The sequence below is a fragment of the Clarias gariepinus genome, chromosome 10 (genome assembly GCF_024256425.1).
Source record: "Clarias gariepinus isolate MV-2021 ecotype Netherlands chromosome 10, CGAR_prim_01v2, whole genome shotgun sequence".
NCBI lineage: Eukaryota > Metazoa > Chordata > Actinopteri > Siluriformes > Clariidae > Clarias > Clarias gariepinus.
In genome coordinates this window covers 21,618,877-21,636,274 of record NC_071109.1, presented here as the reverse complement: position 1 = coordinate 21,636,274, position 17,398 = coordinate 21,618,877, and the positions used below count along the sequence as shown (strand labels likewise).

Below are 17,398 nucleotides of genomic sequence, written 5' to 3'. Positions count from 1 at the left end.
ATAGGATGATCAATGATAATCCCATCACTTTTAATTGATCATAATGTTATGGCTGATCATTTGAAAATATGGCTGAATGTTTTGGCTGTGTGAATCTATTGGTTAAATAATAAGTTAAATGCAATGGTACCATCTATATCTGGTATCAGTGTCAGGATATAAAATAAAACTGGGCATGCTCTAGTTCATTTTTATATAAAACCTGCATCTGAATCCACTGGGGGAAAAAAAAACAGATGTTGAAATGCCAGCACTGTCAGTATGGACTGTGAATTCTCTATCTGACATTTCCTCAACCTCAACTCAGATTTATAAATGGTTTCAACGATATTTGTTTTTTTTTTTTCTTATACTGCTTGTGTATTTGTAATTAATATTATTTTTTATGTGTCTGTCATGGTAAATAATAGTCATTTTAACAACTGCAATCCTGTTCAATGCTACTAAGAACCATTGCACATTCATAATGATTGCGGTCTTTGTCCCTTCCGCAAGTCTCAAATCTCACTGCTTGGTTAAACGTTTATTTAAAAAGAAAAACTTATTATAAATAAAAATAACAATAATAATTAGTTGTTTTTTATATTTAAAAAGGCTGAGAGATCCTGAGATGAGATCCTAGTCAAAGTAATAATATATTATTATGAATAATAATGATAACAATTGAAATTACTTTCGGTAGGATCTCAGCTCTAGTCTTAACCGAATGCCATGCGACCCTTTCTGACAAAATAATCCTAATAAATATAATAATGCTCCTTCTATGCATATCATTATTTGCATCTTCTTAACATCCATTATGTCATGTACTGCCCTCTCCTGGAGTTGCATATCATGAGACATTGGGTAAAGTGCAAGAATATAAACTATCAATAGTAGTAAAAAATAATTTATTTGCAGCTGCAATATGGCAGAGAATAAAATAACTCACAAGAGTTTCTGATCTGGTAAATTTTTATTAGAAGTCAAACTTCAAGAGGACAAGATTTTCGAAACTACAGGTATATTGTGTTTCGTCTTTGTCCTGTACGTTTTTCTAATCAGTGAGATTTGTGGATAGATATAAAATGTGCTCCTTTATTCACAGCAACCCTCCTGTAAATGAAATAAGGAAAAAAAAGAAAAAAAAAACGTGTGCAATTCTATAAACTCTTCACATTTAAGAGTTAATGTTTGGAATGCTCCAAAATTATTTCAATGCCACACATATTAACACTATTTACACAAACCAGTGGCAATGAAAAAAAAAAAAAAAACTTCTATGGTAAGGCTTAGTTAGTTATATCCAACCTAAAAGCAGAAATTAAAGCTCTAGATCCACCGTTAGCCCGAGGTGAAGAGAGTGTTTGCTGTGCAGTGAGTTACATTGTCACACTTAGGCACAATGAGAGTTTAAACATGCTTAAAATATATATTTTTTTCTTTTTACATGAAAAGGGTCTTGTACATTCATATTGAATAAATTTGGTTAATTTGAGATGCTACAGAGGCTCAGCAGATTTGCAGTACACCCAGATTGCATTACTGATAGTCTTACAAAATGTTAATGGCAGTTGTGTCTTTTTTTTTTATCAAATGATCGAATACAGTACATTTTGTCTTGTAAACTCATTTTAAAATAAACTGGATTTTGTTTCGACAAAAAAGATTGTCAGGAAGGGAACTATAGGGCAGGGAACTACTAATACATCAAAAAAAAAATTTAGACAAATCATAAAGAAAAGAGAAATAAAGCAACTCAAAAGTGTTGCATGTATATATTTCACACTTTAAAAGCACTTGTGTACACATTACATTTTTACAGACAGGATGTTCAAGAGGCATTTGAACAAGTTGCAGTGATATACTGTACTTGCAGCCTGTATGTTTAGCCATACAAAAGAGATAAACATGAGTGGTTGATGAAAAGAGATACTGGTCAAGTGGTGAATTTTTCCCCTAAATGCATTTCCATTTACGTTTAGCCCGCAGGTTCCACTTGGCTGAATGTGTAAAAAAAAAAATTCAGCTCAATGTTAAGTGGATGGCTGGGATATCAGGCACCAGTCTGCTTAAGCAAGTTACCAAAAATACATTAAGCATTTCTGTACCCCTTCTTGATTTTAATGAGGTAGGCCAGGTATACCATTCGGGTTATTATGCAAAGATGAATAATAAAAAAATTTTTAAAAAAAAAGAAAAAAAGAAAGAAACAAAAGAAAAGAAGTGGGTTGTTATGACTAACCCTAACCCTTATAACTTTTCTGGAACAGCCCAGAATTAAAAGAAAATTGCACTTGATTCAAACACCAATCTTAAAAAAGGATAAATTAAAAATGTACACTGAGAAGATGTAGCCAAATGATGGACTTAGTACGACTTCTGTGCTCTCATCTGGGATTATCTGTCCTGCTGGTCAGCATTAGACTCTGCCTCAGATGGAGTGTCCAGGACTGGATTAACAAATCCCTCAAATTCCTCATCACACTGCTCACTACTGTCTTCTGCATGTGCGCTAACAAAATCGTTCTCCCATTCAAGAGCATTGGAGTCCTCTGAAGCAGACGCTGGCCCACTGCCCAGCTGTTTACTGGCAGGACGGAGTGCAGCTCGCAAGATGTCCTCCTCCGTTTTAGACCGCTCCCAAGCAGCACCTGTGCGATTCATACCTACAAGTGATTGGATATGCAACGTTAAAATATCTTGCCTCTTGAAAGCTAGTGTAATCATCTTGCATAGACCTTCTACTGTTCCCTTTAAAAGGAACGGCTATACATCTGCTCCTTTATGTTATTATCCAATACAGCCAATTACACAGCAGCATCAGAAAATGACAAATGATGATTAAATATACTGTATTCGTCAGTTAGTGCTGTTCAGTTAGGGGCATAAAAATCTAAATCACAACATGAACCTTTGCGATTATTTCATCGTAAAAGCTTGAAATTTATTACAAGTAATATATAAATAGTGTCATATGCATTTGTCAATCCTCATTAAATACATTACATTTTATATTGACATATCGCAGTTTAAAACTCAATGGCATTATTTGTCAAAATGTAAAAAAAAAAAATTCATTTAACCATTCAACCCTATCAAGTAGTCATTGTCACTTTTAAGAACAAATATGTGAAATTGATCCATCATTCCAGAAGCCCTTTTCCATTCCCTTCCTGCTGAGCATATGGCTAACCCTACCATGGTATAATAAGGAGCACTATAAAAATTCTTTCCTCCTCATGTCAGAGTATATAACTAATCCTAGAGCAAGCCTGGACTTGGATATGAATGTATTTAGTAGCATGCTTCACTGCTGTTTTTGTGAGCTGAAATGCTTGCACTGACATGGCTGGAGCAGCATATGGTGTAATGTTAATAATCTACTGGCACAGTGTTCATTTACTTTGGCTCAAAATCCACCCTTAGTGCAGATGGATCCACCCTTAGATGCAGACTTAAAATTCCTGTCCTGTTGCTTAAAGCCAACTTATAGGCTGTATAATTTGCAACAAGAAGAAAATACAAATAATGCTGATTCATTGGATTTCACATAATGAAATGAAATATTACGCCACCTTACACGGTACATAGTTTTTCGAAGCTATGTCCAGGACTGCATAACATACTGTACATAATGCTCGCATTCTCGTCTGTCTGGCAACAGGCATTTTAGTCCTGTGTTATACGACTAAAAACATGGTTTGGTCTTTTTCGAATCCTCAAAGATGAACCCATCTTTGCCAATATTGACCCAAACCCCTGGTCTTGGGTGAGTGGAGCCTAAAGTGATCTTCATTGTGATCGTCAAGGATTAACATAGATTTGCTTCTCTGATAGGTTTGTTCATAACTTCAATAATCTGCATTATGCCTGCAAAACAGCATGTCATGTTTATACTCATTTTATTCATCACTTACATATTACAATACCTTGATTTTTGCACTTTTACTCATGATAGAACTTTAAGCGCATTAGTGGCTCAGTGGTAGGTTTCTCACCTGCCATGCAGATGGCCCAGGGTTCAATTCCCACCCGATGCCCAAACCCGAGCACATAATTTACTGATTGGATAAATTACATAAATGAGCAGATGTATAAGACCAAAGCACGGTACTGGTGCCGATTTCTTTTTTTTTTTGGCAATAAATATAATACAGAAAATGTGTGTGCCAAAGAAGCTACTTCTAAAGTTAATGCAACATTGAAATGACCAATCTTGCTTCCTTAATAATTTTACATTGCTAACATTATAAGCATTCAGCTTTATACTGGCTTGCTTCAAATAATAATTTCAAATGCAAATTATTCATATTTATTTAAGATTATTGATACTAAAACTGGTGTAAGCTTCTAGAATAATATGACCTGTAAAAATTGTTTCTTAAATTAAATTAAAGCATTCTGTGCAAAATTAAGGACCCCCCCCCTCCCCACCCCCCCCACACACAAAATCTTTAATGTCTGTAACTTTGTCCTATTAATGTTGCAAATCTTAATTTTGCTAATAAATACATTTTTTCAGGTTTATAATTTTTTTTATGTGAAATCTAAATTAGCCAAGTTTCGTTTTAATCACAATTAAGATTACAAAACACTACACCGAGGTAAGACACTGTTTAGCACCAATACCATGTTTTGGCTGACTGGTATTCCAAACAGGCAGTATCGAATAAGTACTTAGACTATATGAATTTATTACAAATGCAATGGTACGCAAAAGTAGATATACACTCATATAAACTTAAAAAAGTGACAAACTGGCTACAATTTTCTGAAGACCTTCAGAACGTACAAAAACACATCTATGTCTACTTGAGGGTATCTTTGTAGGCCAAAAAAAAAAACAAAAAAAAAAAAAACACCCCAATCAGCCCTAAAATTATACCGCAAAACATTATGCCCAATATTGTTTAGGTTCCCTTTGTGCTGCTGGGGAACCTTTGGCCTCTCTGGGCATGCTTTCACAAGACCTCTAGGGGTGTGCTGGGGTTCTGGCACCAGGACATTAGCAGCATATCCTTTGGGTGGTCTGAAGTGTAGAGTGTGTGGGCGCCCGCTGGGCCCTGTGTGCGGTGGGCTGAAGTGCACTGGATGTTCTATCATGGCCAACATTGACTTTTTTGGCAAGTAGTGCTGCTTTGGGTTTTCTGTGGAATCAAATAGGACAGGCTGGTTCCAGCAGGCCTGGGGAGTTTTGCTTTTCCATGATCTTGTCATCAGTTTACTGGTTTATCATTGATAATTAATAAAGACATGCTCTTTCTTTATCTTGCCATTTTTTCAGTGTAGGATTTAGTATGGAGTTATTAAAGAAATTAAAATGGTTGAGTGTTTTCTTTATCATGTAAAACATTCAATCAAATTAACATCTTTAATGGTGAAAAATCACCAAGCACTAGGTAAAGTTAGACTGTATTCTCTCTGGACCACAATACACATTAAACAGAATACTATGTACTAAACATTATGGAATGAATATGGGTATCATTACATTTATTGTGTGCATTTCATACGTACCACACATTCATTATAAATTTTTTTTTTGCACTTTTGCCCATTTGTGTACTATGCTATTTGGGCTACTGTAACAAATTAATTTTCCGTATAGGATCAGTAAGATGTGAGTACATGTATGGACATGGTATGAATCCAATTCTATTAGTTAACTACAGGGTTTAAAGTCTTCCAAGTTACCACTTAAAATCCCTCGAGTTAGCATTATCAGGTACATGGTTCTGTCTTTGTGTGACTGTAGTAAATAAACTCTTTCTCACCCTCCTCATCCTCCCACTCAAGATCTAGCGAGGTGCCATCATCATTAGTGGAACGAGTCCTGCAGGTGAAGTCCCAGCTGCTCTCTGTGTTAGGAGTCACTAGATTTGCATCAGAGGAAAGCCCTGGATAAACACAGGGTACCTGATTAAAATTGTTTCCTGGTTATTATCTCATCATGAAAGGAGTGATTTATAATAAAACACCTGACAATGAAGTGGGATTGCAATTGACAGTCTTATAAGAAATTAAGAGGAAGAGTTGTCTTATCTGAGGCTTACGATGTAATTATAAGTATACAATCCACTAATGTAATTTTAGTATTTAAATTTGATCTAGTCAGAATTTGCTCTTAAAATCTAAATACGGATGAAGTGTTAGTTTTAAGTTGAATACAACATAATTACTTAATAAACTTAAAATAGATAATTAAAGATCAGATTTATGTAATATAACTTTTTTGTAAACACAATCTCAATTACAATCTCCTGTATAGTGCAGTTGACAGTGTGACTGTACGTGCATGTTATTCACAAGTTCTGATGCGCGTCTTTTGTTACACAGTTTCACTGACGACTTCAGACTTTCGTTGATTTCTTTGTCTCTTGTTAATTTTCAACATCAAAAACAACGGTTGTTACAGTTTCTTGCATAAATCCACTGTAGTCACGACAAGTCGCTTGCTGTGTTCTGTAGCTTCGATAGATTACAGTTACAACAACTTATTTTACTGTATTCCTTTTAGCTTACTGTCTCACGGTCAAAAGCTTGTGTGCTCCACACCTTTCTGTATCCTTCCGTGTCTTAACAACAACTAACAACTGACGTGCGTGATAGACATGAAACTGCATAACTGTGGGATGATGTCACAGGACAACTCATGAAATGATGTCACAATACAAATTATAAGTATGATACTTAATGCTTAATGCTTAACTAATAGACTGAAATAAGATAAACATAACAAATCACAAGAATGAAATATGGCCCTTACAGTGACCTTCTCTTTAACTTTAATCATTTTTACAATATAGATTTACAATGTAGATCCATATAATGCCTATGATAACGATGACAATGTTAATGGCTGTAGCCAACATGTATCCACGGCCCTCTAGTTGCAGGTTGCAGTAGAATTTTAACCCCACTTTTTAGCATGTTAGTAAACTGGGCCCAGGGCAACATCTTCCTCCCCAATATTTTTCCTTATGATAAACACATTTTACAGGAATTACTCAGTGACAAATAAAACGGCGCTAATGTACTAAAGTTATGGACTAATGAGGTGATTGACTGTTTTAGCCATGACAGACAATCTTCATGAATGTGCACATGTACAACATGGACCTGATGCTCTGGACAGGTCTTTAGCAAAGGCATGTTTTGTTCTGACTCTCAACCAGGGGTTCTTTGTGTTTTTTCTAGGATCTTGCTTATTAAGATGTTTAAGCTAGCTCATTATACTGTTATTTCTGTATATCTAGCAACAAAGTGATTGCTTGCTAACGCTAGCTAAATGTCAAGATAATTTATTGACTATGTCTTAATGCTCATTAACGCACATTATATATATATATATATATATATATATATATATATATATATATGATGTGCTAAATTTTATTTTCCATTTTATTGCCTTAAAAGTGTGCTTAAAGCAACTTCAATTCTGCTGATATTCTGGATTAAAATCAAGGTGGAATAACCTGAAATCGCCACAAAAGCATTCCCCCATCCCTTCTAGATAGGAACGTCTTGTTACAGGGAAACAAGCTCAGAGCTCACACGGGTTATGGTATGTCGTATATATTATTCCATTTCTACTTGCTGGTGGACCTTATGTACGATTTCATGTATCCACCTGTGTATACAATCATCATGCACATGTACATAGAAGCAGTATTTTTTATATTCATATAAGTTGATAGCACTTTTCTACCTTTTTAATGCATGTTAATTTAGCACAATTTTTATGTCATTAATGCTCCTTAATTGTAAACTTGTTTTCCCCCTCCCTTATTGCAATTCTTGCAGTTCAGGTTTGCTGCTTACTTGTTGTATATTATGTCAACTGGCTGCTGTAATGATACAATTTCCCTTTGGGATTAATAAAGTACTCTATCTATCCATTATTTTATTTGGGTTGCAGTACACCTTTCAGTCACATGGGGGAGTTAGTTAGTTTTATACCACTATCTCAGTTTTGGTCATGATTCCACCTGCAGTTAGGGGGACAGCAGAGGAAATAAAACCAATTAGATAGTCTGTGAACTACGCCTATAAATGCATTCCATTATCATTTGTAAAGTCTAGTTTTTATTGTTGATTTTTAAAATGAATATATTTTCAATAACATGTTAATGAAGTTGTTATTTATCGCACCTTACTACTGTATTTAAAAAAAATTATCAGTAACATTTATGTATGCACATACAAACTTGTCATAATTTATAATAATAATAATTCCTAGTTCGAAATGGTTTGTCATTTTGACAAATTGGTCCCTATAAAAAAGCTTGTGAAACACTGATCTACAGCACATACTACACTTTCGCAAAAAGTCGAATCCCAGTTCATCTCAAAGAAGTCTAACCCTCCCCTCCATTTACCCTTAAGTGAAAGGTAGGATGAAGTAAAATAATTAAGAACTAAACACTCTTTCCACACATGTGAATTCATGTTTGTGATAGGTTGTTTGTGAACAATTAATAGTATTAATAATATTAATAATAATAACAATAATATGTGCATTTTATAGTTGTAGTGACAACTTTGTTTCCAAATAACATATTAGAAAACCTAAGTGCAAAAAGTCCCCCGTCGACACACACCGGCAGGACTTCCGTATAAACTTTTTGTTTGTTTGTTTGTTTGTTTTTAATCAGTCATTGAACAATGCTGTGTTGCCGACATGGATCAGTGACACTTAAGTTTTAAATAGTGATGTTACTATGACAAGTTTCGAGGCGTGTGTCAGTTCCCTGAGAGTCACATGATCAATGAAAACTAAGCCCCACGTTTGCCGGAAGAGACTATCATTATATTAGAAATTTTGTTCTTAAATTCATAAATAACAATTCACGGAAACTTTTTTTGCTTCTCACAATAAACTGTACATTTACTTCTATAATGAATAAAAAAGGAAAATGCACACAATCTCTTACATTTACATTTAGGCATTTGGCAGACGCTCTTATCCAGAGCGACTTACATTTTTATCTCATTATACATCTGAGCAGTTGAGGGTTAAGGGCCTTGCTCAAGGGCCCAACAGTGGCAACTTGGTGGTTGTGGGGTTTGAACCTGGGATCTTCCGAACCGTAGTCCAATGCCTTAACCACTAAGCTACCCCTGGCCCCCATCTCTTGGCTTGCGATGTTACGATTTAGCTGCTACGCAAAATTTGTGAATGAATGAAGCTTCATGAAATGAAACTGGGAAGTCTCGACAACTAAATGAGGCTTCACCTCCTCATCACTAGTTTTAGAGGTTAATTTCCCTGGGTTTGATTTCAAGAAGAGCCTATTCACCATGCAAAATTCTACAGAGCATGTGCGACCATCAGTAATTGATTTTTATTTACTGCTTCTCAGTACACCGCTCTCACTGTTGCAGAGAGGAACCGCAAGAGGGAACTGTCCACTACTAGTTAATCGATCGCTAATGGCTTTGGTTTGCTTTACAGATTTTAAACAAAAGAGTGGGCAAATACACTTGGGTGGCTGCCAATATACTTCGGTGGCTTGTCTCAAGTATACTTTACGTGTGGGAAACACTGAAGTACCTTTTCCATGTGAAAACTATGTAACTATGACAGGTTTTCTATGCATATCTGATTGTGATATACTAAATGTCTGACTAGATCTGAAAGATGGGTAATTAAAATTGGGGTAGGAGAAGTTGTAACCAATTTAAAAGTCCAACTAAACAAAGAAAAAAAAAAATGTGTGATGAGAAGTTTGGGTACTCACTGCTACTGCGGAATGCCTCTGACTGAGCCTTTACACCCTGCAGATACGCTTCAAATTCTCCCCCTGATGGCTTCCTAAAAACACACACACACACACACACACACACACACAATTACAGTCCCCTTCTGTCAAGTCTCAAGATTCATTATGAGTAAAGATTTGTTGATTTGATATTTTTAATCAAAATGAAAGCTTTTTAAAAAATCTCACATTCACTTTACTTAAACATCTCCCACCCGCTACCTAGCTCTCTCCACCATTAATACTGAAACTAATTCCACTGGATTCCTATACTATTACTGCTCTCCTCATAGTCATGTACCTTTCAAGGGATTTTTACAAAAGTACTATAATACCAGATACCTCACTGGAACCTTCAAAATAAATAAATAAATAAAATGCTGTGTTGAACCACATGTCTCAGACAGACGGTGTGAAAGGAGATTTTACACATTATGTCTTACACAAGCTGGCTGCATTCTACTGCTGTGTATATTCTGAATGCTCTGAGCTGATGTCTAGACATGCATTTCATCATACCCCTGACCGACTACATGTAAACAGCACATACATTTAAAAAAGTGCATTCTCAGGTTCTCTGCGAATACCATTTTATTTTCCTGTATTAACTTTTTCAACACTTGCAGTATAATCTTTATTTAGACGTGATCCTGTACTCCAGATATTACAGGGTATTACATAATATGTTGGTGTCCAAGTGCAAGTCACACTTACTGTTTGCAATGTGAGCTGCTGCCCTCTGCCTCGGTTTTCTTCTGTGCAAGCTGCTGCTTCCAAAAACACAGACGACTTTAGTAACGACAGCCCACTTAGACAGATGGCTGATCATACATTCTCTCAAACCTCACACAAAACAGTCGGATTACATTAATTACATTTTTTTTCTTGTCCTGCAGGCTAAACTCTGCATAAATAAGAGGGTAAAATCAATATAAAAATGAGTGCAAATAAGGATACAAGCAACATAAAGAACAGATGTTAAGGAGGGGGAGGGGATTCTTCTTTTACTCATATTACTAATTATATAAATATATATATTTTTTATACATTAGCAGCAGAATGAAGGACAGGAGTGTGGCAAGAGAAGGGTTGGGCGTGCTCAGTGTGGACGCCTCACCTCCTTTAGCTTTCGCTCCTTTGCGAGCCTGGCAGCCTCGCGCTGAGCTGCAACTATAGCCTCCTCTTCTAGCCTTAACTTCTCCTCTTGTGCCACTAACTGGGCAGAAATAACAACAAAAAAGGGGACAATAACGAAACCGAACAAATGAAGATAATGAATAGCAGGAATGAAACGCAATAAAAAAAGCAACACAGACTGAAAACCATGGAAACAAAGAAAACTTAAAAATAGGTTTAGTAACTCAGAAGCTCAACTATAAATCTTTAAGCCCTTACTAATTTTAGGATTAAACAACATTTTAATTAAACCTATTTTACTAAAAAAGTACTGATTACAATGGCCATACAATGTAATGTAATTAGCTGTTAAGCCTTTATGATATATGATCTTCCATGTCTTCATGATTTTTTTATTAGAATAACAGCAAAAAGAAAAAGGTGAGGCACCTCAGCATTCAACTTATCATCGATCAGTGTCTGCTTATCGGCAATAGCAGCATAGCGTAGTTCCTTCAGATGGCCAATCTCCTCCTCGCTGATGGGCCTGAGCCGAATACAATAAAAGGTCAGACTTCACAGTCCTCCTGAGATGGCACTATTTAAACATCTCAAAGTTGCATCTGCTAAAAGAGCTCTGATAGCATTATTCATTCATAATTCATCTTCATTTTCAACCTGCTCTAAGCTGTGATTTATTACAATATTGATGGAATGGTACGGGTACAACAGCAGTTAAAATATCTAATACACATCTAATGTCAACACTATCACAGCTCTTACTTCATTGTCTTGGAAACGTTGTTCTTAAACACCACATACAGTTTAAAACAAGATATCTACAGTACTACGCAAAAGTCTTGAACCACACCTTATTTCTTCAAAACAGAGATACTTTTTTATTTAACATAGTCTTGAGGAATAGTTCTCCAGGCTTTCTGAAGGACTCATTTGGCTCTCACATTTTTACTTTAGAAAGTCTCTCATGGTCCACCAAGGAACCCTTCTTGCCCCCAACCCCGCCCAACCTCCAGTCATTTAGTCAATTGAGTTATTTATCACTCATTCATTCTAGAGATTAGCACTTTGATCATGCATACACACATTTATATACTCATTTACATCTAGGGAATAATTGTGCATAGCCAAATTAGAAAGCGTGGACAAAAGATTCATATCTTAGATTAGACTAGACATTATTGTCACATAGATCCTGATATGATTCTTTATGTATGACGATTTGAAAAAAAAAAAATCACGTTTCTACATCAATGCAAGAAAAAAGGTTTATATTTAATTAAAATTTTAAATCAAAACTATATTTTACTGAGCTTCATGTATCTCTGTCTTCCGCCATTATTATTTTTAAACAAACTTATTAAAATAACTCACTCAAAAATAGAAAATGAAAATAGGTAAATAGTTTAAAGCGTACCATCTTTGGGATTATGAAGGAACTGCCTTTTTTTACTGCCCCAAATGCCACAGTTTTTGAGACTAATTAGCACGCGGGGTGTTTCGTGACTGGTGTAAGCATGTGTAATGTGTGTGTTTCAAGGCTAATTCACTTTATATATATATATATATATATATATAAACACAGTGGGGCAAAAAAGTATTTAGTCAGCCAACAATTGTGCAAATTCTACCACTTAAAAAGATGACAGAGGCCTGTAATCTTTATCATAGGTATACCTCACTCATGAAAGACAAATTTTGGTGGAAAATAAGTATTTGGTCAATAACAAAATTTCTTCTCAATACTTTGTTATATACTCTTTGTTGGCAATAACAGAAGTCACATGTATTCTGTAAGTCTTCAAGGTTTAAGGTTTTCACACACTGGTATTTTGGCCTATTGCTCCATGCAGATCTCCTCTAGAGCAGTGATGTTTTGTGGCTGTCGCTGGGCAACATGGACTTTCAACTCCCTGCAAAGATTTTCTATGGGGTTGAGATCTGGAGACTGACTAGGCCACTGCAGGACCTTGAAATACTTCTTACAAAGCCACTCTTTCGTTGCCTGGACGGTGTGTTTGGGATTATTATCATGCTGAAAGACCCAGCCACATTTCATCTTCAATGCCTTTGGTAATGGAAGGGGGGGTTTTTACTCAAAATCTCACGATACATTGCCCTACCTATTCTTTCCTTTACACGGATCAGTCGTCCTGGTCCTGTTGCAGAAAAACAGCCCCAAATCATGATGTTTCCACCTCCATGCTTCACAGTAGGTATGGTGTTCTTTGGATGCAACTCAGCATTCTTTCTCCTCTCAAACTTCAGACGGGCCTGGACATGTACTGGCTTAAGCAGGGGGACACTGCAGGATTTAAGTCCCTGGTGGCCAAGTGTGTTACTGATGGTAGCCTTTGTTACTTTGGTCCCAGCTCTCTGCAGGTCATTCACTAGGTCCCCCGTGTGGTTCTAAAATTTTTGCTCACAGTTCTTGTGATTATTTTGGCCCCATGGGGTAAGATCTTGCATGGAGCCCCAGATCAATGGAGATGAGTTTTGTAGTGTGACTGTTTGAGGTTGTGGACAGGTGTCTTTTATACTAATAACAGATGCCATTAATACAGGTAACGAGTGGAGGACAGAGGAGCCTCTTAAAGAAGTTGTTACCGGTCCGTGAAAGCCAGAAATCTTGCTTGTTTGAAGGTGACCAAATATTTATTTTACTGAGAAATTTACCAATTAATTCATAAAAAATCCTACAATGTGATTTTCTGGATTTTTTTTCTTATTTTGTCTCTCATAATTGAGCTATACCTAGTTAGGGTGTAACGAAAATTACAGGCCTCTCTCATCTTTTTAGTTGGAGAACTTGCACAATTGGTGGCTGACTAAATACTTTTTTGCCGCACTGTACATATACACACACACACAATGTGTGTGTGTGTGTGTATATTATATACATACCTATTATTTTATAAAAGTAATTAAGGTCTTTAGCTTTACCAATCCCTCATATTTTGCTAGAATAACCAGAACATAAAGACTGGTGAAAGTTTACACATCACTAACCCCATAAAAGAGGTATGTACAGTATGTTGTACTGATTCCTGTTGTCCTAAAATAAAAATAAAACCTGTACGTGAAAGCAAGGTTGTACTTTTAACAAGCAGTACGTTTTAAAATCGAATTTGGTCTAAAAAAAAATTAGAGATTCGATATATAGGGCATATCGCCCAGCTCTATTTTGATGTAATGCCATAAAAATGTGTTTCAGTTGCACCACTCAACAGCTAATTCCAGTCACTGGGTGATTAACTGTAGCATCTCTATTATACAAAAAAAAAAAATCAATCTTGGACTTAATGTAGTGATACGAGAATCACCACACAAAAAGAATCGTGATTCATAACTGAACCATCCCCCCATGCAGCCATCACTATTAATTTCATCCAAAAAACAGCTATTTTACTTTTTTTTAAATAGTCTCACAAGACTGCTCATACAAATGCTGTGCCATGCCTCTGGATGAACTTCAACCTCCTGGGAATACAGCTGTCTTATCAGGACTCATTTTAGCAACATAAAACTACACTTCACACAAGCATACACTAAACTCTTGATTTCGTAATTTGTGTGAGGAAAACAGAACAAAACACCATACCTGGCACAACTTTGTGAACTCTCACCCTGAAAGAATAAGAAAAGACATTTATTATTAGAGTGGATGTCAGACGTCATTCCCAAGTGCGAGGGTATCTGGGAAATGATTCAGCGCTTACCTCATCACTCTCCACAAGATTCTCAAACTGCAAAAAAAAAAAAAAAAAAACAGATATAAAGACATGAAGTCAGTCTGAGTCACAATTACAATAAAAAGAAAGAATAAAAAAGGAAAGAACACATTGTGTGTGGGGGGTGGGAGGGGGTAACTATACCTCTATTGTATAGTGTTCTCCAGTTGTGCTACTTCTAAAGTATTTCGACCTGTGTTTAAAAAAAAAAAAAAAAAAAAAAGAAGATTGAATGAATTATTGGTTCTTTTATTTACATTTACAGCATTTGGCAGACCCCCTTAACCAAAGCAAAATTATCTTATTATAAATCTGAACAGTTGAGGGTTAAGGGCTTTGCTCAAGGGCCCAACAGTGGGGTTTAAACCAAGGTCCAATGCCTTAACCACTGAGCTTCCCCAACCCTATCCCTTTTATAAATGTGTGAAATAACATATATGACATTTTATCATGTCTAACGTTACAGGTTTCACTAACTTTATTAACTATGAATGTGACTGTTTGTGTAACAGGAGTTGACTCTGCTGTTTATTAGACATGTAGCCGGATGCTAACCAGGAGGAGGAGGAGGAGGAGGAGGGAGGGGTTACGGGGCGTGGCCCTGTTTCTGTACAACACATCTGTTAGCTAGCTAGCTGTCAATCTAAAGATAAAAATAAACATACACACACACACTCACACACACACACACACAGCTCTACCTACTTAAGACGCACCCTTCCTCCCTTGATTTTTTTTTTTTTTTTACTTAAACACCACAAACCTTGCATTCAAACTTGGGTCTTAACGTATCCATTCCACATCTTACTGAAACGTAATCACATTGTTTTGACTTTATGTTTACAAAGACTCGACAATGTTAATTTCCATAACCATATCTATCCTGCTTACCCTCCTCCTCTCTGGATCCTGCTCGCCTCTCTCCTGAATATCGCAGTGCACTGAGTCCAGCAGTTCCCCATGGCATTGTGTCAAAGTACAGAGAGCAGATCAGATATCAGCCTGCGTTTCTATCCCACAGAGATCTCCCTATCTGCTGCCCGCCAGTGCTAAGAGAATAACACATTGTAGTAACACATTTCTCATTACAAATAAAACGACTCCACCGGATTGGCTGCCAAAACTTGTTTCATAAAGCAGCTACATGGACAGACGGGTAGCCCTGGTGCCTGCTAACCTATTGTTTCCTCTTCCGGCCAGTGACACGTGATTAATGTTTAAACTACGGAAAACCATTTGGCTCAAATTATGCGCCGCCGTGAATCATCGCTAGGGGGAGACAAATAGCAATACAATTCTCCGAGGTGGCCGCGCGAAAAAAAAAAAGAATTTCTCAATTTAGTACAATTTAATAAAAGAAACCTTGTGTTATTTGTATACCGACTTTTATTTTCTGTCTTCCCTTTTTTATTGTTGCGCTGTCGCTGTCAGAATTTAACTGTCAAAACGTTATTGTTTGAATTTTGTTTTGTTTAAGCTAGGGGTTAGTCACTACTAGTGGTGTAGGTAGATGTGTGGCAACCACCAATTTAGCTTGGGAAATCAGGCTGCCTAGCAACTGTTAATTTCACATGTGTGGTACACAGCTAAAATAGTCATTGTCCTCTTTAAACTTGACATAACATTGCATTAAGCCCTAATCTATACTGTATATACTGTATAAAAAAACAGATATTCTGTTTGTGCGGGCAGTGTGTGTCTGGTGGGTAATGCTAGGCCAGTGTTTGCACAGGTATTTGGCTTCTTAAACTTTTTCTATGTTGTTTAACAGTGTTTGGAATCCAGGAGGTTGCTTACATTACCGGCGACTGTAGGTCTAATTCTCCCTTATCTTCCTGGTCTTTTAAAGTCGATTTTCCAGACCAGCCTTCCTTAAAATGTCTAATGCTTCCTTTCCTGACCTTGTCTTGCCTGGTTTGTGTTTCTCCAGTACTTCCACACACTCTTTCTTCTTGACATGTTTCCCTTTCAGTACCACCCAACATCGCATTGGAGTTCTGTAGGTTACATCACTGCCACCCATAGATTTCACTCTCTTTAGCTTCCCTGTCCTTAAAAGTCAATTTTCCAGTCCAGTCTTCCACAAAAACAACATTTAAAGCTTCCTTTCCTGATCAGTGACTCCCCATTATAAAACACTTTTAACATTACTTCCTATCATTTCTAATTTTCGGAGCTGTGCCACCATATCTAGCCTCTCCTGCATATATTTCCGGCTCGAAAGCAATACATGCTCCACAGTTTCACTTTCCTGGCATTCCTCACAGAGTACCATTGGGTGTTTGCCTACTATAAATAGAGTGCTATTAAGGTTGCTGTGTCCAATTCTTAGTCTGCTAATTAATACTTTGTCTTTCCGACCCCCCCCCCTTAACACATCCACTTTGTCCTGTATCCTTCTCCCACTGATGTTGCCATTTTTGTTTTGTTTTTCCCCACACTGTATCTTTCCCCTATGATATTGACCTCAACATCCACTTTTTGTTATTTCTCTGCATACCCATACTCCACAACTGTATCGTTAAGCGTTCCTCAACCAAAAACAGTGGACAGTGTCCTCTACAGCGAAAACAGGCATGTAAGGCCAAGCTCTTAACTACCGATCCACTGCAAAGGCACATACAGCAGGCAGAAGTTAAGGTTGCTGAAATATTGGAGCAGCGTTTGGGAGGGATTGGCAAGGAGAATAAGTGACTGGTTTGGCTCAGCTACAAAATCAGACATCAGAAGAATATAAAGGATGCTTCAAACTGCTGAAAGGATTATTGGTGCTCCCTTGCCCACCCT

The 17,398-nt window shown here is 36.7% G+C and overlaps 1 protein-coding gene across 1 annotated transcript; it reads right to left on the bottom strand.

Moving 5' to 3' along the window:
* Positions 1 to 936: 936 nt before the first annotated feature.
* ap1ar (adaptor related protein complex 1 associated regulatory protein) lies at positions 937 to 15,793 on the bottom strand. The gene is made up of 10 exons (XM_053506638.1): positions 15,503 to 15,793; positions 14,756 to 14,804; positions 14,600 to 14,626; positions 14,482 to 14,507; positions 11,313 to 11,409; positions 10,864 to 10,962; positions 10,461 to 10,513; positions 9,726 to 9,799; positions 5,757 to 5,879; positions 937 to 2,648 (listed from the first exon to the last, which is right to left on the bottom strand). The coding sequence occupies exons 1-10, from the start codon at positions 15,571 to 15,573 to the stop codon at positions 2,380 to 2,382; spliced, it is 888 nt and encodes a 295-aa protein (XP_053362613.1). The 5' UTR covers positions 15,574 to 15,793; the 3' UTR covers positions 937 to 2,379.
* Between the last annotated feature and the right edge of the window lie 1,605 nt (positions 15,794 to 17,398).